The sequence below is a fragment of the Xiphophorus hellerii genome, chromosome 12, assembly GCF_003331165.1.
Source record: "Xiphophorus hellerii strain 12219 chromosome 12, Xiphophorus_hellerii-4.1, whole genome shotgun sequence".
NCBI lineage: Eukaryota > Metazoa > Chordata > Actinopteri > Cyprinodontiformes > Poeciliidae > Xiphophorus > Xiphophorus hellerii.
In genome coordinates, this window is record NC_045683.1 from 33,091,311 (window position 1) to 33,113,431 (window position 22,121).

The 22,121-nt window shown below is 38.2% G+C and overlaps 1 protein-coding gene across 1 annotated transcript; it reads right to left on the minus strand.

Moving 5' to 3' along the window:
• Positions 1-35: 35 nt before the first annotated feature.
• On the minus strand, positions 36-21,962 carry golph3a (golgi phosphoprotein 3a). Its single transcript, XM_032578163.1, has 4 exons — positions 21,429-21,962; positions 14,378-14,509; positions 12,416-12,530; positions 36-2,256 (listed from the first exon to the last, which is right to left on the minus strand). The coding sequence occupies exons 1-4, from the start codon at positions 21,636-21,638 to the stop codon at positions 1,832-1,834; spliced, it is 882 nt and encodes a 293-aa protein (XP_032434054.1). The 5' UTR covers positions 21,639-21,962; the 3' UTR covers positions 36-1,831.
• Between the last annotated feature and the right edge of the window lie 159 nt (positions 21,963-22,121).

The following is a 22,121-nucleotide window of genomic DNA, read 5'->3' on the forward strand; positions in this document are numbered from 1 at the left end:
CTCAGGTCTGCAGAAATCAAAGAGAATAGGAAAAAAAAATTTGGAAGTGTTTATTTCAGCTACAATTTAGTTAAGCCAGCTGGTAGACTTTCCTAAACCATTAGCACATCTTTTTTAACTGTGATCACAAGACCAAAAGTAGCAAATTTATTCCTCTTCATACACTATTCTAAATATGACTTATACTTCTGTAAATATAGCATACTTATATTCATTGGTGCCACATGCTAGAGTTCATGTGGCACTAATTATCTTCTGTACATAAGCTTTGTTTGATAGAAACTCCCAAGATCCAAGACAAACACATTAAAAATTTTATTAAGAAAACATCTTCCATTATCTTCAGTTCTGCAACTCTGTGCGTTTATAACAAAGAAAAGTGTTGATCAACACAATGAACTTGGTGATACAAAACTAGGACCAAGTGATAGTTTATGGTAAAAGGGATTAAACAAACTAAAGAAGGCGCTTTGTTTACAATTTCAAACAATAAAACCAATCTGAGTTACACGTCAGAATTATCTGAACATCAAATACCCTGCATAATTAACCCCTGTTCCAGTTAGAACTGAGTATTTCACTAGCTAAGCTAACCCCTCAAGATCTTATAGATTTTGCCAAGACAAGTCTAAAACTAGACTAGGTTTACTGAATCAGTATGTTTAAGCTACAGCTGTACAGAAAGACAGTAGTTTCATGTTTGGGAACTTGAGTAATTTTTTTCCAAGTGAAGCTTTGTGATCAATCATCAACTAGCTAAATCTATTCCTGTCCTGATCAAGAATTAAGCTTCAGACTTATCAGTTGGACACATGCCAAGACTTAAAAGATTAGTTGAACCAGATCATGTCGTCAGTACAATAGATAAGGACATCATCAAGAATTCATTTGTCTGCAGGATAACCGTATAACAGTTTACTTTCTACATCCAGAAAAGATTATACACATAATCATTCTTTACTGCATTTTCCATTTCTGCTGACTGCAGACTGTATTGTACCTAAAACAATAAAGACGCAAAATATTAACCATTTATAAAGCGGTGACTGATTAAAGTCGTTTTTGTTTCTGGTATTCCTATGTTGAGGTGATTTAAACAATCTCTTTCCTACCAGAAGGTCAGCCGTTACTTTAGTCAGACCTGGGATTTGAGTCAATATGTACTCTAACACAGTTCCTCCTGACACTGAACAAGAAAAGCAGCACATATATTGACTTAGTGTTGGCCTTCACGCTTTCTGCCTCAGGCTCCAGTTCTAGCAACTGTCGCACTGGGTTGTTTGAGGCAACACCAATATGAAATTACCTCTTATTGCCAGTACACTGAGATCAGGACAGAACACTGAGTTTGGATCTTGCCATATTGTCTGCTTTCTTGTTCCTGTTATGAAACAAGTGGAAACATGGATGTTGCATGCTTACCGCATAATATTGTTTGGTCCAACAGCATTATCAAATAACTTTTTACACTGCTCTTACATGGACATGTCCATTCATCTCAGTTAGTCACTGTATTCTTACATTTGCCAAACTGTTCGATTAACATATTAGAAGGCAAAAAAGTCAACATATTGGTTTCATAAACAATTTCATTCATCTTTCTGAGTTCAGATTTTTAGCTAAGTGATAAGTGAAATAGGAATTTCAGATTTGGTGCATATTATTGGTCCACAAGGAAGTTACCTGGAAAAAAAAAATGCCAGTAAGACAGAATTTCCTACAGTTCATTCAACACTAACAGTAAAGTTCTCTTATTGGAATTATTACTCCAATTTGTACCAAACAGTACACAGAGCAAACCACCAGAGACTGTGTCCAATGCTCTCAAGTCTCATTTAGTGAAAGCAGCTACCACAGCCCACAACATCTCATTAGTGTTGGCCTTCATGCTCTCCGCCTCAGGCTCCAGTTCTAGCAGCTGTCGCACTCTTTTCATGGCCAAGTCATACTGGTCATCTAGTAGCGGGGCAAATGCATTTTCCAACACATCAGAAGAATGGGCTAAGAATATAAGTGCCACCAATCGCTTGTCCATTCGATGAGGGTCATTTACCCACTTGTCTAGAACAGCTTCCTGGACTTTCTTGATGAGACGCTGCTTGATGTTGTTGTTGGTGAGGGGATGTGTGGTCATATCAAAAAGCAAGAAGTTCTGTTTCTCTGTTGTGAGGACGCCTTTTTCCACCAAGTTTTTGGCCAGTCGTTCACGGACATTCCTCAGCTGATAATGCAGCTTCAGTGGGTTCCATGTCTCTCCTGCGGAGCAGATTTATGAAGAAAAAAAACTTCAATGGAAAAAAGACAACCATTTCCAAAAACAATAGTCAAATGCTTAGCCAACTTTTAAACAGTCAGTTTTAAAAAGTTCCTACACATTTTGAAACTTCCAGACTTATCCAAACTCAGTTTCCAGTCTATCACATTATTTAATATAAAATACAAAAGTTAACTATCGATTTATGGCAGATATTTTTAGAATGGTCTGACCAAAATGATGGAATCAGCAAAATCCAGAACCTGAAGAAAGGAACATGGAAGGACAAGAAAGAAAGGATGAGGGGTTGGACAGAAATGAAAAGGAAAAAGAGAAAGAAGGGCTCACAAAGACAGGAATCCTTTTTCTGCCCTCTCTTGTTCTTGTCTATGTCCGTATCAGAAAAAGGACAAGAAAGGAAGAGAAGGAACACTGAATTCAGAAGAGATAAAGGAAAAGAGAAAGAAAAGAATTAAAAGAAAAAAGAATGAATAAGGTCACCACAAAGGACAGAAGAAAGAAACGTAGAGCACACTGAATTAAGGGGGACACAGAAAAATGAAGAACGAAGGAAAGACAATGGTTGAAAAATAATTAATGGCACAAGAAGAGGAAGATAGGAAGACCATAAAGGAGTAACAAGACAAGACATAAAGTGAGGCAACTTTATTTGCATAGGACGTTTCAGCAACAAGTCAATTCAAAGTTTATGCATGATGTAGATAAGGAGGAAATAAAAGGAATAACTCATGCTCACAGTTTTCATGGAATGAAGACAAAAACTGCAATATTTTCTTTGCCCAAGAAATGCATGTCTTGGAGACACTTAGATCTGTTGGTTTTTTTGGAAAATCCTCCATTAACTCTCGCTTGGTCTTAGTGTAACGCATGGTCTTAGTGTTACACTAATGAATGCAAAAAATGTCACGGTCTGACAACAAGGAATGGAAGGGTTGTCCCATCACGCCGTCAATTTAAAAAAAAGTACACGTGGGGTCAATGCGACCCTACCTGACCACACACAGAGTAATCTCATAAGACAGTGGGAGGGTTAGAAATTAAAAAATTTCTTCACCAGCCACTGTTTTTTTCCTTTTGATTACAAACCCCATATATATAATATATGATTTATTCTTAACTCTATGTAAACCGTTTTACTGACAATAAGTTTACCATACATATGTACGTATACTGACTAATTTACCGTATTTTTTTTAAATGAACATCTTTGAAGTACAAAGAAAAACAAAGAAACAGAACACAATATATTATGCCAGGAAGTATGCCAGGGGTGTAGCTTTTAACAGTAAATACATTGGTATGAAAAACAAAAAGAATAGAGAGCAGATATTACAGACATGACAAATTAAAAATATTCAGAGATCTACAACATTCATATGTATTTACAGCTTTTTCGTTCATACTCTTGGAAATAGTGGATAAACAGAGTTTGATTTCCTTAACCAAAACTGTAAAAAAAAAAAAAGGTGAAGATGAAAATTTACATTTGTGAATATGAAATATGCCAAATATAATAGTTGATTGCCAGACGTTTGTCTGCATTAGTATTCTTACCTTGAAAGCCAAAAATGATATGCTCATACCTCAAGGAACATTTAGTATCAATATTACAATTTCTAAAGTTATTATACTCTTTCCAAAATTTTCTTGTGATACGACAATTCCAGAATAAATGACTAATTGTTTCTGGATTCTCTTTGCAGAACTTACACTTGGGGTCTATTGTTTTAATATATTTCATCATGTATTGATTAATAGGATAACTTCGATGTAACAGTTTAAAAGAGATCTTTCATTTTGTTGTTCATGAAAAGTTTCTGATGATGAGTCCACACTTTTTTCCATAGTGAATCAGGGACAAAATTCTTCAAATAAAAAACAGATGAAGGTACAGAAATAATATCTTATTGAAATAGGGCACCTTTCCTTTGTGTTATTCTTACAAGTAGAAGAAAAACACGCTTTGTGTCAATTACATTTAACAAGGCCTTACATTCATCAACAACATTATTTCTAAAGAGTTCACATATTTCATTAGTTACAGCATCAAACACAATATCACCCTCTTTAGAAGTTACAGCAAGGTTATACTTGAGTTTGAACTCGTAACTGAGTCAACACCCATTTTTGATAAATAGCTGACCCACCTGAAGGACTTTATTGTTGAACCATTTAGGATAAAATAAATATTTATTTTTGTGAAGGATGTATTAGTTATTCCAGATGAACAATTTATGGGGAGAAAAATTATGTTTATATATAAGTGCCCATGAAAGAAGTGCTTGTGTGTGAAATGCAGAAAGTTTTACTGGTATTTTCTCTACAGTATAATTACAGAAGAGGAGAAAATTAAGACCCCCTACACTGGAGAAAATGTAATTTGGGAAAGTATTCCAAATGGAGGATGGATTTTTTAGATACGACTTTAACCAATTTATTTTGAATGTATTATTTAGAGTTGTGAAATCTAGAAAATTCAACCCTACTTTTTCATAAGAATTTATTACCGCTGATTTTCTTAAGTACTGTACACAATTTTTATATAAGAAATTGAATAACATTTGGTCAATAGATTTTATAGTTTGGTTGTCTAAATGCAAGGAGAGCATAACAAACTCTATTGTTATCAGCTTTAGAGTGATATTGTTATCACTCTAAAGCTGAGTGATATTCCCTTCGTTTTAAATAACTACCCATCCTTTAAGGCTTAGATCTCTTTGAAGCCATAAATTAAGGCGTTTTTTTGGTTTTATCAACTAAGGGAGCAAAATTTGATGAACACCTTTCTAAATCATTCTTAGAGATAATTATGCCTAAATAAGTAACACTTTCTTTGACAGGAATATTACAAACTGAATCTAAATCACAATCTTTAACCAGTAGAAGTTCACATTTGTTTATGTTAAAGTGAAGTCCTGAAACATCAGAGAAAGTTTGGATTAAATTTAAAGCAGGGGAAACTTGACTGCTATCTCTTAAAAACAGAGTAGTATCATCAGCCAACTGACTAATTCGTATTCCTTTACCAAAAACCGAAATACCTTTAAGTTGATTTATAGAAATGTAGTCAGAAAGAATCTGAGTAGCTAAAAGGAAGAGATAAGGGGAAATTGAGCAGCCCTGCCTACTTTCTCGATATAGGTTAAATCTAGGTGAGGTGCCATTTTTTTACTTGACAGAGCAATTAGCATTACCATATAATGTTTTAATTGTATTGCAGAAAAAAGGACCAAAGCCAAATTTATGAAGACAGCTAAAGACAAAGTTGTGATTAATGGAATCAAATGCTTTATAAAAGTCTAAAAAAAGTATGAAGCTATTATCAGTAATTAATTCTGAATAGTGCAGAATATCAAGAGTGAGGTCCTGCTTACATGACAATGATCCAGCGAAAATTGAATTTTTGTTTAGTTTCTGTTAACACATTTACATGAAGACATTCTAATTACAATCTTTGTTTACACAGTAACCGTACACATCGAAAAGGTGTAATGCTCTTGCCACGCCACTAGTTGGTGCTAGGTTCTTTGAAACTAAGTGAGCATTTGTTTAAAAAAAAAGTTCTACTTGAAAGCACGTCGATTCGTGTTTCCCCATCAGGTACCGTTCCCCCAGACACTGGGGGAAAACACGCACTATGTGCGTCTGATTAGGGCGCAGTTGGAAAAAAATGGGATAACTTTGCTGAAACGCTGTTTGAGCTTTCACTGTGTCTGTAGTTCTCTAGATAAGAGCGCTTAACAAGCAAATGCTTGTTATGATCGCTGAACAAGCACATCTGTATTTTGCCACCTGGGCGGTGCGGAACGGTGAAGAGATGGTGGGGGAACCGTATCTGATGGGGAAATACGGCCAGTAGTAACACCAGTATTGTCAGTAGTTTCTTCTTCTTCTGTGGATTGTAGGAAGCAGCTACGTTTTGCGTCATACTATGCATGAGCTAGGAACTCCCTGACAGAAAAGATCAATTTATTCTGTTTACAAGACAAAGGGCACCGGCATGTTTTAGAACCATTGCACTCTGGAACCCCTTTTCAATCTGTGCTGTTGTCAGAGAAAACATCCAGTTGTTTCATGTAAATGTACACTACAAACACAACAAAACTCTTCCACTTTCACCAGAAATTGTTGTCGTGTAAACAGGGCCCGAGCCTATGCTATTGGGAATGTGTCTATTTTGCAGGAATCCAGATTGTGTTTCTTCAATGACTGTATTTAAAACTAATTTAAGTATTTTTGCAAACACTGATGCCAGGATTTTATAATCATTATTTAAGAGACATATAGGATGCCAATTATCAATAAGTAACTTGTCTTTTTTGGGCTTAGGTACAAGGGTAATAATCCCCTGATTTAAAGTAAGGGAGAGAGAGCCTTTTTCAATGCTTTCTAAGAAAACTTCAGCTAGAAAAGGAGCAAGTTAATCACCAAACTGCTTGTAGAATTCCCCGGTTAATCCAGAGAATCTGACCCAGGGATTTACTGTTTTTTTAAATGATTTATAGAAGAGATTATTTCATTAATTGTTAGAGTAGAATCACAAATCTCACGTTCAGAATCAAGTATTTGTTGTGTATTGACAGAACTTAAGAAAAGTTCAGGGTTTCCACTTGTTTGATCAAGAGCATAAAGTTTACTGTAAAAAGAGAGACATAATTTGCAATATTTTTTGGATCAGAGGATACCTGCCCTCTATGTTTAACTGTTGAAGTGTATTGGATTTAGCATGGTGCTTTTCTAATGAAAAAAATAGGAGGAGTTGCATTCGCACTCTTCCAGCCATTTTAACCTCTATCTTACAAAGGCTCCTTCTGCCCTTGTCAAATCTCGTCCAGCTTATTTTGTAAAGTGGCTAAACTTATTTTATCAACATCTGACAAATCTGAGGGACTTTTTTTTGGAGGGCCTCATAATTTTGTTAATTATTTTCTTTTCTTCAACTTTCCTAGACTTTTTAAAATCAGAACCAGTTTGTCTTAGGAACTTTGCAATCTCAAATTTAAAAAGCTCCCAGATGGCATCATATTTATTTTCAGTATTAGCTTTGTCAAAAAAATAAGAAATTGTTTGGGAGATTTTTTGTTGTACCGAGTCTAACTTAAGTAAAGAGTTGTTTAGGATCCAGTAGGTTCCTATTCTGTGAATGGTTACCAGACAAATTTATCGAAATATATATTGCTTTATGATCTGTGAGCGAGTGAGAAGAATATTGACAATGATGTTATTGACCTCTAAGGAGTCAGATACTAACCAGTAGTCAATACGAGACTGTTTAGACCCATCATCGTTACTCTAGGTGAAAGTAGAGTCTAGTGGATATTTTTCTCTCCATATATCCTTTTAAATTGTATCTCTGCATGAATGATTTAAGAAGAGTGTTTGAATCTTGAGCTCGAGGTGGCCATTTGTCATGTTGATTATCTAGAATCATATTAAAATCCCCTCCTATAAGACAGATTTATAAAAAAGTATGAAAGTTTTGTGAGTGTGTGTGCTGTGTTGCTTTCAAACTATGCGCCAATTACAGATATGGTGGAAAAAATATACTTAGTTTTTTCGATTAATACTACTTGAAATTACTTTAAATGATAAAAACATTTAAATAAAGCAAGTAATTTGCAGAATTCTTAAATTTAACTATGAGCTTCCAAACGAGTGAACATATATCTATAATTTTTGTGAACAAAATTTCCTAAATACAATATGGATTTAGAACGTCAGATCCCAGAGCATACTCTAGTGCACAGGTGTCAAACAGTCCTCAAGGGCCAGTGTCCTGCAGGTATTAAATGTGCCACAAGTACAAAACACTGGAATGAAATAGCTTAATTACCTCCTCCTTGTGTAGATAAGTTCTCCAGAACCTTGCTAATGACCTAATTATTCTATTCAGGTGTGGTGCAGCTCTAAAAGTTGCACATCTAAAAGTTGCAGGACACCGGCCCTTGAGGACTGGAGTTTGACACCCCTGCTCTAGTGGCACTAGAAATCTTCATCTTCTTCCAGATGTTAGAAGTGGAGCTGAGTCGACTGTCGTCTCTTCTGCCTACAACAGTCCGCAGGGAGGCAAACCTCTTTACCATTCACATAGGCTCGGGCACCAACGTAGTAGGAAATCTTCCCGTTTTCTCGCCGTCTCGATCAAAGGCCAAAGTGCCGCTCTGGCTTTCCGATCCGCTGGTCAAAGGTCTTCTGTGAAGCGAAGATGGCGCTCTTTCAGGAAGGAGTTGTTTTTCGCAGCTCTCCAAACATTATCCCGATACGTTTGGGAAGAGGACTGAAGGATGATTCCTCTTGGCCTGTTATAATTTTCTTTCATTTTCTCTAAGCGGTGGACAGTGTCAATCACAGACAGCTTATGTTTTCTTTCTGGACATATGGCTTGACAGATCTTGATGTTTCCTTCTTAATGTCTTCTTTTGAGACAGCCTCTGGTACACCGTAAAGTTTCAGATTCCACCGCCTAGAGTACTGCTCCGACTCAATTAATCTTTTTTCTAATTCGAGGAGGGTAGCACTTGTCTTTTTTGTCTGATTTTCGATTGTCTCAATTAGGCCTGTCGGGATAAACGATAAATCAATTAATAGTACGATAAATTAAAACTATCAATGTCATTTTAATTATCGGCATTATCGTCTCTTCCGGCCTTTTTCTCTTTCTGTTAATGACACTGAATGAAAAAAGGCTAAATTCCGGTGCTCTCCACTGACCCCCACTTCCCCATTTCCTTAGTGTAAAGCCCAGCGCACACTACACGATCTTAGAGCTGTCGGCCGATTGTCGGCCCATTTTCAAAACCTGACAGACCACACATTAACCGACAGAAATCCTAGGTATAACGGTTCCGGACCGGGTTCGGTCCGGCCATGTGATGTCCAACAATGGGCACAAAATAATGGCTACAAGTTCAGTTAACTAATTTTAAAACCAGGCATTAATCAATGCTTTACTACAATCTACCTGCAATGCATGTGGCTAGTGTTAGCGTAAAGTCCTGACCGAATGAAAATCATTATAACCTATTTACGTCACGTTAACGAAGAACAGCTGAAAAGTTACCGGGTTTATCAACTGCGGTAGCGATTTCGCTCCAACTCCTCTCCTTGTCATTTCTATATTCTTTGCATGTTGAATAAACATTAATGTTGTTTCCACATATCATCTCCGGGTTGCCGTGTCAGCTGTTTGGGATTCCCCTCTGTAATTTCCCCTCAGAAAACACGGAGGAGAATCCACGCTTTCTGGTTGGCTACCTGTCACATTCAACAGGCTGCGTTAAGGTCCCAGTCGGGGAAAACCCCTGATTTAGATCAGAGCGCAACGACGATCTACCGTAACACACCACACAATCTTAGAAAGACCAACGTTTTAAGATTGTTGTAAGGGGAAAAATAGGAGCAAAAAACCTGTAGTGTGAACTATTGCATCAGGTAGTGGGATGTGCCCATCTTCTCTATTTAAATCTAATTATTACTGAAGGGCAACATAATACACAGACTTCATAATCTGTACTCTTTTGGTTGAATGGTATTCATTTCCACTTTGGCTTTATGTTGTTTAGTTTTTTTTCCAAGTGCGTTTTTTGTTGATGAAGACTGAGAATCCATTTTATTTTTGTTTTTGGTTGTTTTGTTTATCAGTTTCAGCGTTAAGTGTTCTTTTGAAAATAAAGTGTATCTATCTTTGGCAGGAAATCGCATGCATTATTACGTCATTTCCATTAAATCAGTGTAAAAAGGTCTTCAAACAATATTATCGTTTATCGCAATAATTTTTGAGGCAATTAATCGTTCAGCAAAATTTGCTATCGTGACAGGCCTAGTCTCAATCCTTTTTTTCACATTTTTAATTTCCTCAAAAGCGAAGTCAGTTGATTTTTTTGAGCCCCTCAATTTTTAAAGCGTTGTCGCTGACCATCTTTTCCACGGTGTCAAAGCGGGTGTTGATCAGCTGGGACAGAGTTGTAATGATGTTGGAATCATTTCCGCTTTTATCCTCACCTTGTACAACAAGTACTTTTTTATGGGCTGGTTCTTTACAAGGGGTCCCATCTGGCGAAACATTCAGCAGAGGGAAGTCTTCATCAATCGGGTCATCATCTATCTTGGTGTAGTCGTGTCCAACGGTCGTCAAGTTGTTGCCGTTGGGTTTTATGTTTTTTTAGGAGATCTTTTTTTTGTCTTGAGAAAACATTTTTCTTTTTTCTTCCAAAAAAGGATTGGTTCTCAGTTTAAAAATATTTTAAAATTGAGTAGCGTTTAGTTGAAGGTTTTCCAATCAAATAATCGAATTTGGCGCAACAGGTCGAAAAGGAGCGTCTGCTCAAGCCGCCATCTTGGTCGAACCCTACCATGCGGCTTATGGCCCGGTGCGGCTTTTCTGTGAATTTTTCTTCAACCACTGTGGGCTCTTTAGCAGGAAGTGAATTATTGGAAGTCAAAATTGGAAATCAAAGAAGAAGGCACTGATTTTCATTTAGAACAAGCACATGCTAGCAGCAGGCATGACAGAGAAATGTTTTCACACTCATGCCCACTAATCATGGAAACCACACAAAGAAGTTCATTTGATGCCGCTTTTAAGTTGAAGGCTAGAGTTAGGCTAGGTTTTAAGCTCGACGTGAACAAATCCACGGTTCGGTGTTGGAGTCGCAGAGCTGCGTCCTTAGTAGCAGATTGTACGTCCTTGTGGAAAACCGAGAGCGGCGGAGATACCAGCGGCTTATAGCCCGGTGCGGTTTATACATGTACGTTTACAGTTTTTTTTCTTTTTTCTTTACTTTGTAGGTGCGGCTTATAGTAAGGTGTGATCTATAGTCCGGAAAATATGGTAACATAACCAAGCATAGTTACTTTAACATATTTGTATAAGTTCACTTTAAATAATTACTAACAGCAAACTTTAAGTACATAACCCAAACATTCTTGCAATCATGTTGAATATTTCCACATTTTGGCAACAACTCCCCAGATAGTATTTATTGAAGATGTGTCTAGTCATTTTTTAAATATTTTTAAATGGTATCAGTAGCTGTTTTCTAACTGCTCTATTTGTTTTCCCTTACTACGTTTTCTACTGAAATTCACAATTACTCTTATTATTACTAAAAACATCTCAGAACATGTTCACTATTAATTCCACATTCTGTCATTATTCCTGTATTATCCCAGTGTTTTTCTGACTACCTGCTAGCTTAGTGCTAGCTTCCCCCTCTCGGACTGTCACACACACACACACACCTGTCCTCCTGCCTACATTTCCACTCCTTCTTACCAGGCAGCAGCAGCTAATCTGAACTCTTCCTCAATCTGTCCCTGGTGACGTTTCTCTCATCATCATCCTAGACGATAATGAATCCCCTGAATCGCTAACTCCCCCTTTTTCTCCACTCCACAATCTGCTACAGCGGTCAAAGTTTGTGTGGTAAACATATCGGATAGTTTGACACATTTTTCCGAATGGGCTCAGGTGCTTTTTAGCTTTTGTTGTCGTAGTTTTTCTGACCCGCCTTGTCTCGTATTCGCTCACTTTTCTAACTCCGGTTAGCTTAAATGGAGCCATTTATAACCTCGGAGGGGGAAGGGATGGAGCAAGGAGGATTGAAGGATTTCATTGGATAAGCCCAATGTCCGTCAATAAAATCAACCAATGGGCTGTCGCAGTCGATAAAAAATTCTATTTAATGTACTGTTTTTGTTAAATTATGACAGCCTAGGGCCGCCCCATATACAGTATGTGCATTAGTCTGTACTCCAAATGGTCAGCCCTCCCCTGGACAGACGTTCAAACTGAATGGAGAATTTTTTTTTTCCTGTTCAAATTGTCAACCAGCCACAGAGGAAGGTGCGTTGCTCCAATTTACACGCCACTTCATACTTTTACCTGCATTTGGCCAGTGGCAGGTGCTAATTTAGACTCCTGGTTAGAAACCATGGCATTTTAATCCTCTGAGAAATACTGCCAAACTAAGCAGTATTGTCTCATGTCTGGAATTACAAATAATTACTCATTCATGTTTTATCATAATTACATTATTGCAATGTTATCAAAGTCTCCCTACAACTGCTGCATGTTGTTGCAAAACATATTGGTGAAGACATTTTCACAGTAAAAGTTTCAGAGAAAATATGTGAACCCACCACTCAGCAGTTCAATCCAGCTTTGCACAGTCTCTGGCGGTTGGGTGTCCTTGATGTGTTTTAAAGCCTCATCCAGAAGCACATCTCCTGTTGGAGCATCTGACTTACAAAGCACCTGGGAATTTTAGTTAGAAGACAAACACCCAGTCAAAAAGAGGAATAACCAGACTGTAGGTTGCAAAGGGTGCAGAATTATTTATGTCTTCCACTAAAGCTGTGGAAAAACATTTGTCAGGGTAGATTGGGAATGAAGAACACAAATAGGGAATTCATTCCTAAGTTCATCTATTGTTTTATACTAAATGAAAGGTTTCAAGAAGCAATGCAAGCTTGAGTACATGTTTGCTCATCTCCAAACATCTACAGTTGAAACTAGGCTTGTCACGATAACACATTTTCCTGGGCGATTAATTGTCCCAGAAATTATTGCAATAAACAACAATATTGTCATTTTGAGACCATTGTTAACTAATATCATAAAATGGCATAACAATGCAAATACACCCTCTCAAAGATCAATAAACTAATTTGTAAAGAACACTTAACACTGAAACTGGAACTTTTAAATATACAAAATACACAAATAAATAAATGAATTGTATTATGAAGTTTCTGTAAATAAACTTGCCCTTCAACATTTATTTGTCATTGGGCTGACAAAGGCTCTACTGTCGGTAAGGACTTTTGTGTGGGAAAAAAGCATAAACTTAATACTGTGTAGTGTAGTACACAAATGTTTGCAGATTTTTCAAAATGCTGGGTTTTCAATTAGATTAAAAGGGAAACATCTTTTTTGTGATCAAGCAAACTGTCTTAGTGCGCACTATTTTGCACTTGCCTTTTGTATTTCGTTGATTAAATACCTCAGTGATAGTGGACTGAAACAGCCCATTGGTTGAAGTTTTTTTTTCTTCTTTTCCCCTAAGCAAGGAAACCTGCATCGAATGATTACATTGTAGTTGCATTTGTTTGTTGTTTTGACCCGCTGTGACTTATAACATAGCAGGTCCACAGGTTCAGTGGTTCACCACGGTCATGTTTGAATCCAAAGCGTTGCCAGCTGTCACGTTCGGCTTAAAACCTGCGGCTCTCTGGGGAGTTTATGCTACCCTCTGTGGTAGGAAACCACAAGCATAGCACGTAACGGATGCAGGTAAACATGGTGACAGGAGACGGCGCTGCTTCATCTCCATTCATTTCTATGTAGCTTGTGCGGTGAAGCGACAGCCACTTATCGTCATCCAGCCGAGCGAACAGCGTAATTCGTGCATGTGAAATTTCTACCTCGTACATGCAGACGTGCACACTCGGGCTAGCGACGCTATACATGAAAGTTGAAAATTGTTCAACTTTTGTCACCGTCATCTCTATTGTGTCCCTTGCATTAGGTTCACCCCAAGTGGCGAAAAACCGAGGCTTTGTGTGTTTAGCTGTTACCAAGGAAGGGAAGAGTAACTTGAGGCACCAGAGTGAAGCTTTTTATCACCCAGTCTCTTTGATAGAAAGAGACAGAGACACGACGAAAACAAGCAAGCAATATCATCACCCTCATTTTATTAATCAAGCTCATTTTAATTTATTGTGCAATTAATTGATTTACTGTTTATTGCGACAGGCCTAGTTGAAACTAGATATTTACATACACTGAATAAAAAGACATACACATATTTTTCTCATTGTCTGTAGTTAAATGAGACCACTTCTCCCTTGTTTAGGTCAGTTAGAATAACCCAAAATTATTTCTATTTCCTTAATTAAATGGCCTAAAACAAAACAAGTTTGGTCAGATTTAACTTCAGACAGGGAGAAAAAAATGTGTATGTTTTTTTATTTGGTATTTGTAATTATCTGGTTTCAAATGTAAATGATGGTTAAAACTATATGCATCAGTTTAACAGCAAAACTAAAAATCAGAAGTTCCATTCCCATTTCTTCCACCCAATGCAGACCAAGAAGTTTTACCTTTCTGGACAGCAGACCTCTCCTCCTCACTCCACATGGCTCCAGCTGAAGGCGTCCTCGTAGGGCCAATTCAATCAGCATGCAGGCCCTCAAGCCCGATGATATGCAGTCGTTCCAGAAGGATGTGTAGCCCTGCGCCATGGTAAATCACAGCATTTTATGTTACTTTTATAGGAGTTGTATTGCTAATTGCCTTTCATTTACACCTGTTGTGTGTTCCATTTGCACACCAGCAGGTGAAATTTATCCACAATAGGTGTTACTACTGAACTGGTGACATTCCACAAAAGTATAACTGATTTTGAGTTACAATGTTTTGTTTAGGTGTTCACTTTATTTTGAGCAGTGTAGTAGTGAAAGCAATTTCTCTACATGGGAAATATGAATTATCACAGTATCCTTGAAAACAGATGCTATTATATACCCACGTTAATTAATTACTGCTCTTTTTTCACAACTAGCTTGTGAATGCTCCACAACTCTAATCAGCGTATCTATCGTCCATACCAGTAGCACTGGAAGACCAGTGTTAAACACATTTTTAAGAGGAAGACCTATTAAAAGACCAACAGTGATAAAAAACTTGAGTGAGAAATAAAGTATATGATTAAGAGACAATAATCAGCTGTGAGCAGAGCTACAAGTGAGCACTGACCTACTCTGTGACGGGTGATTTAAAAAGATGAGAAACAATCAGCTTCTGTTATTCTGACACTCATCTGACATTTAATTCTTGTTGAGACATGTTTTCATTTGACATTTGTGTTTTTGTTTGATATTTAAATCAAAATCTAAACTGCAGAGTTTTCAAACATGGCACTCATAATGTTTTGATTGGCTGCTCTACCCCATGAGCCCGCCTCTCGCTCCAGAAGCATGCACTTATTTGGTCTGCTTCAGCAGCGAACTGGAGCTGCAATAGTCCCATTTTTTGTGCTAGAGCTGGGGTTTTCCTCATTGAAAACAAAAACAATGGTGCTTAACTCCAGTACCAATGATGTTCACATTCACCTTGATGTTGTTGAAGGTGAGTAATTCAGATAAGTGCACAGTGAGCCATTTACGTTATTTGCTGTTTGAAGATGTGTACACTGACATAAAGGTTTGGTCCAGTCCAGTTTTTTTTTTACCACTACAGCTGCATGATGAGCCTTAATGTTTCCAAAGCATGGTGTATATATTATGTATATTTTATATATTCCTTTATTTAACCAGGTAAACCCCATTGAGATCTAGATCTCATTTTCAAGAGGGACCTGGGCAAAATAATTTGCAATACATAGCAACCTGGTTACAAGATAAAAACAATTAACACATATGCACAAGTCTAAAACAATAAAAACAATTTAAAAACAATGACACTGTTTCATAGAATCTTGTTGCCTAGACATTTGGTCGAAGCATTCATATATAAAACATCTCCATAATCCAAAAGTGGCAGGAATGTCGCTGCTACCAATTTTCTTCTAGCTTTGAGTGTAAAACAAGATCCATTTCGATAATAAAACCCAATCTTCATTTTCAATGTCCGTAGTAGATTTGCTATGTGATTTTTAAAAGAGAGTTCACTATCTAGAATAAAACCAAGATATTTATAATTACTGACAAACTCGATTTGTGCTCCTACAGCAGTGGTAAGCAATAGGGAGGTTTCTAGTAGTTTTCTAGCATGTGAGAAAACCATTGCTTTTGTCTTATCCACATTCAAAACCAACTTCAGAGTTTGTAAGCATGTTTGAACTACGTACATTAAAAGCAGACTGCAAATACTGTATCGCCTGCGATAGTGATGCAGAATAGCAGTATATTATTAAATCGTCTGCATAAAAATGGTAAAAAGCATTTGACAGATTGTCACACAAGTTATTTATATAAATAGAGAATAAAAGCGGACCCAGAACTGAGCGTTGAGGTACGCCATTTAAAATAGTGAGAGTAGAAGAAGTGACACCAGCCAATTGAACTCTCTGGGTTCTGTTTGACAAATAATCAGCTACCCACATGGTAGCTTGATGTGAGAGCCCAATCCTGTGTAGAATTTCAATTAAAAGCTTGTGATTTACTGTGTCAAATGCCTTTGATAAATCAACAAAGCAACACAATGTTTTTTGTTATCAAGAGTCTGGATAAGATCATTACAAACCTTTAAAGTGGCAGTAACAGTGCTATGTTTTTTTCTAAAACTAAACTGTACATTTTGTAAATGTACATTTTGTAAATGTAGTACAGGGGTGGGCAACTCCAGGCCTCGAGGGCTGTTCTCCTGCAACTTTTAGATGCATCTCTATTTCAACACACCTGAGTCAAATAATGAGGTCATTAGCAGGACTCTGAAGAACCTGATTCAGCTATTGGATTCAAGTGTGTTGGACCAGGGAGACATCTAAGAGTTGCAGGACACCGACCCTCGAGGACCAGGATTTCCCACCCCTGGTGTAGTAATAGCTGGAAATTAAAGTTCAATCTAAGCCAGGGGTGCCCAGAGTCAGTCCTACAGGGCCAGCATCCTGCATTCTTTAGTTCTCTCCCTGGTTTAACGCACCTGGATCCAATGATGGCTCATTAGAAAGCCTAAGAAGAACACTGACATGCTGAAAAGGTTATTACTACCACCAAAGAAAGAACTAAAACATGCAGGATGCCGGCCCTTGAGGACCGACTTTGGACACCCCTGATCTAAGCCTCTCGCTTGCACAATTGCGCACTGCTTAACATTCTCAGCAAGAAAATCTATGCAGCGCATAAAATAAAGTCCAACGTAAACTGGACATTGACCTCAGACATCAGTTTTGAACTATGGACCAATAAAAAAATTTTCTGTATTATTTTGTGATCTAACTCGGTAAGTCACAGGTGTCCAGCCAATGACACGATATGGTTCACTTTAGCTACGCAGCCAATCATCGCATGCTATTGTGTGTACGTGCCTTGGTGATATGCGCTGTGGCACCGTGCAGATTAGCTAGGTAAGAGTAGTGTGGCGGAGTTAAGAGACGCAAAAGCTAACATCTTATGTCTAAGTGAACGGGCGTTGGGACAGCCACTCATCAAGCTAAAGTAAAAAGGAAATGAGCTTCTTTTAAGATGGAATGGCTGTCAGAGTTTGTGCAAATAGAATAACAGTACAGTGTACAGTGGAGTGACCATGTCAAGGAGGCAATGGGGACCTCATCAAGTGATGGCAGAAATACTGGTGAGATTATTCTTTTTATTTTTTATTCTTGTAATGTGCCAGTTTGACACTATTAGTATTACCAGAAATTCCTTGCACTGTAAACAACCATCCTCCACAACGAAATGTGGAGTTTTAGAAACGTTCTGCTGCGATTTCTAAAACTACAAGCAGCCTACAATTCTAAAACAGTGCAGAAAATCAAAGTCATCGTTCACGGAGTTAAGTGATGTAGTGATGCAGGCGAGTCTGTGAGCTCCGGGTAGGCCTCAGCGGCGATGATTTGATATCAATAATTGCTTTGCTCCAGATGTAGAATCTATTCTTAAAATAACAGTGGACAAATACTTTCTACTCGAACCTGACCAATTGTAGCCAAAGTCTAACTTTTTTTGGAAGTCGTTCTTCAGGTCAAGGCAAAGTCCTCGCATGTGGGGAAGATGGTGGCTGATCAAGATAAAACAACATTGAAATCAATGATGAGGATATCTGCGAATTGAGCTCAACCCCTTAACTGGCAGAACCAAAATCACCAAAAACGGCTGAAAAGGCATACCCAAATTAAATCAGCTGTTGTACTTGAGCAATTTGGAGAACTTGCAAAAGCATGGCCTCTTGACAAGCTAAATTTCCTATTTTTGCAGTCAAAAATACTTTAACTGTAAGTAGTTTGTAGCTATTACATTTGTAACACAAAAGAAATTGAAAAATGTTGCTTCACCCAGATTTTTATTTTTATTTCTTGCAGATGCACATTGAGTGTTGAATGTATGGACTGAAAAATACAATAAATCTGTAGAATAAAGTATTCTGCTCGTGGATTTCAAGACTGATCAAGATAGCACAAAAAGAAATGTCATTTTGGACATGTTTATTTTTAAGGATGTACAGGTGTTGTCCAAGTGTGCCATTCAGAGTCTCCATTCAGAGTCTCCAAATGACACACTTGGACAACACCTGATATACAAACTTCAAATGACTGTAACTCCTCAGTGCTTCAACATACAGTCATCAATGATGGCTCTAATGAAAGATAATGACCAGAGGAATCCTCAGATAGACACATTATTACTGATAGTGGAAATTGCCACTATCCTCTCCCCCCCTCCCAGCAATCAAGTGGTACGATGACCCCCCTTTACCTCCCCCTCTCCAGCGGTACGATGACATCCCTTCTCCTGTTTTGCTGAAGAAATACATCCAGTTTTGACACCTTCTGACAACGTGTCTCTCCGTTGGTGAGAAAAAGTCCTGTAAACACCGTTACGCATGAGGGTGCATGAGACGCACAGAGCCTGACTCTGACGCAGCATAGACGCACACATTACGCATGCAGCTGTTGGATTCATGTCAAAACAAACGCCAAAATGCCTTATATCCCTATGACAGGACATGTGTTGGCTACACATCTGTGGCTTTAGATTTAGTCTCCGAGTTGACCAGTCAGAAATATTCCAGAAAGAATACAGGCATGTCAAAATGAGCTCAAGTCGCTCTCTGGATATTGGCTCAGGAAAAGCCATTTCATAACATTATTGGTCGAATGCAGTGTCAATCAAAAGGGGGGGCTCTAGGCTGCCCAATAAAAGCGTCATAATGGACATCGGCAGAGTTTAAAGAGGAGAAAAAGGCAGAGAATTCAGACAACATAGATTTGTCCCATGGATGGGATGCCACCAGTTAAGGGGTTAAAAGGCATATAAACCAAAAGACAGATTATATACAACAGTTACTAACAAAGATAGAATTATCATTGTAAATAATGACCGAACAGATACAGGAAATGGAGACCAGCGTTGGAGATAATGCATCTCCGATGCATAAGTACACATAGGTAAAATGGAGAAGGAGATCACTTTTCTGAAGAAGACAACAGACAGGTTGGAAAACCGGAGTAGAAGATCAAGTGTTAATTCTGGTCACCATCTAGAGAGGATACTGCCTGGGGAGAGCATCAGAACTATCCTCGTGAAGTTTCTAAACTTCAGGGACAAAAACAAAGTGCTCCGTTTGGCCAGGGAAAAGGGGACGGTTCATTTAGGTAATAATCGAGTCTCCTTTCACCCAGACTACAGCATCCAGGCTCAACGCAAGAGGATCGCTTTCAACGGGATGAAGTAAAAACTGTGAGAAAAAATATTGAATACACCAGCCGCTATCCTGTTAAAATGAGGTACCAACATGGAGGTGGAATTAAACTTTTTTCAGCCCCGTCTTCCTGTCCACTATTGGGGACGAGGGATAGAACATTTCCTATATGCAAGATTACCGTGCGCCGTGACTGTTAACTAGTGGTGTGCTGATCGATCGGCCACCGATTGTAATCAGCAGATTTCCATTAAAAAGTGGATGGTCGGTGATTGCCGATCACCGGTTTTTGTTGCCAATCAAAAACCGATCACCAGTATTTCATACTTTGCAGCGTATCTCCCCCTTTCCTTCACATTGCACAGGCACAGTGCAACAAATCCTAACCAGTGTCATGTGGAACTTCAACGCTCTGAGAGTGAATGGGGAAGTTTGCGTCTTGCAACGGGAAAAATACCTCAGAAGTGAAGCACGTCAAAATGCATTAACACAACAAATTTAATATGACATTTATAAAACAAGCACTTGATGGAGATATATCGAGGCTCACTGAAGGTAAAAAAAGAGTGGCCAGGCAGCAGATAAAGCAGCGCATAATTGCCAACACTCTGTCAGAAAGTTACGCAAATAACCCGAAAATAATTTCATTCATCGAGCTAGCTGTGTAAAACGCTTGGTTCTGCTCTCGCTCTTGGAGCGCCGCTACACACTACTGAGACGTAATATTTTATAGACGTAGCGTTGTTCGCGCTCCACCTGACAATGAACTCTCACATCGAACATGTGCTTAACGCTGCAGCGTGTAACTTAAAAAAAATAATTTTTTAACATATGTATTAAAACTTTCGCTGTCCTAACATGAGACGGATAATCTTTGAAAAACAGTAGATTAGTTTTGATTGTGTAATAAATACAAACAGGGTATTGCTTGTATCTTTAAAAAGGCCCAAAGGTAGACAACCCACAATTTTTTAATGATTTAATTCTAAAATTGGCAACAGTTGATGTATTTTAGGTAGCGATTACAACCTGGTTTTTAAGTCCAACCAGCAAAGACTATTCATTCTATTCCAATGTTCATAACACTTACTCAAGTACTGACATGTTTTTGACTTCACAAAAAGTCAAAAATTTAAACTTGCTCGTATTTAGTAGCTATGATTTCAGACTATTATCCCATACCAATGGAATTGAAATTCTTCCAACCTGTTTCTTCCTCTCCTAGGTGGATATTTAGAGAATATTTACTTCGAGAGCCGCAGTTTACTTTCATGAATACCAAAATCAATGCATATCTGGAAGTAAATTTAAATACCTCCTCACATTGAAATATATGAGAAGCAATCAAGGCTTATATGAGGGGGCACATTATTTCATATGTCTCACATGTAAAACAAAAAATTTAGCTGCTTTCTCTACATACATACATATTAAAATAAGAGTGAATGTAATTAATAACCTATGCACCCGTCAAATACATTTCGTGGATTTATATTACACCGGAAAAGACTGCGCTGTGCAGTCTTTTCAGCTAGGTTTGTTTTGACCTAGCTGATTAAAAACACACATTGGTCGACTACAGCAGCGTATCCCTCACTTTCGCAACGCAAGAAACTGAATCCCATTTCAGCCACAGACCACAAATATTCTTAAATTCGAGGCCTGCTCTTTTTGTTAGCTACAGTTAGCATTACAAAAATGCTAACGTTGTGTGACTTGGGGTAACCTAGCTGGGATCTCAGATAACTTAAACATGTGAAACTATATCTCCGGGGCTCTGTCTGCGCTTACCTCTCTGTCCTTCAGTCCTAACAACAACACTTCTTCCATTAAGGTGAGTCGTGTTTCTTTGGAGTCTCCGCTGTCGTCATGAGCCAGCTCCTCTCCTCGGCGGGGCTCCGGCTCCTCGCGGCCCACCTCGCGATCTTTGTCGGTAACGGTACGCGAGGCTTCTGTGCGCCTCTGCACGAGGCCTGAACTTCTTTGAGTCATTGAAGTCATCAGTAGGAGAGGAGTTGGTTCAACCACGGCGGAAAGTGCACACCACTGACTGCTCTACCGTGGAAGGTTCATCCAGTAGCCTGTCAGTCACAGAGGAACAACATATAGATTCCCTAGTCGACAACAACAGCCTGGTCTGCCACCCATCTGAAGAACTGCCCTATGGAGTGAAAATAGTCTCAAAATATTTGTGCGTGTGTAAAAGTATCTGTGCGTGTGTAATAATGGATTTGTAACTCGTGTAACCATCTTTGTGTGTAACTTTGGATAGTTGTGTCTGTGAAACATGATTTGTAAACTGTAAAAAGAAAATAAACCTTCTCCTACGCCTACAAATGTTGAAAAAGTACACACGAGTCGCCAGATACACACACAAAACTGCATTTACGCACAGATCCGGTTAGGAGTGCAGAGTATTTTTGAGACTCATTCTATGGAGTGAAAATAGTCTCAAAATATTTGTGCGTGTGTAAAAGTATCTGC

What these genes read in the sequence shown, in the direction of transcription:
- golph3a (XM_032578163.1), bottom strand. Translation starts at nt 21,638, where the DNA reads ATGACTTCAATGACTCAAAGAAGTTCAGGCCTCGTGCAGAGGCGCACA. An exon ending in TAGGACTGAAGGACAGAGAG is followed by an intron (nt 14,510 to 21,428) that starts GTAAGCGCAGAC and finishes ACCATGGCGCAG; the next exon opens with GGCTACACATCCTTCTGGAA. An exon ending in GAGGTCTGCTGTCCAGAAAG is followed by an intron (nt 12,531 to 14,377) that starts GTAAAACTTCTT and finishes TAAAATTCCCAG; the next exon opens with GTGCTTTGTAAGTCAGATGC.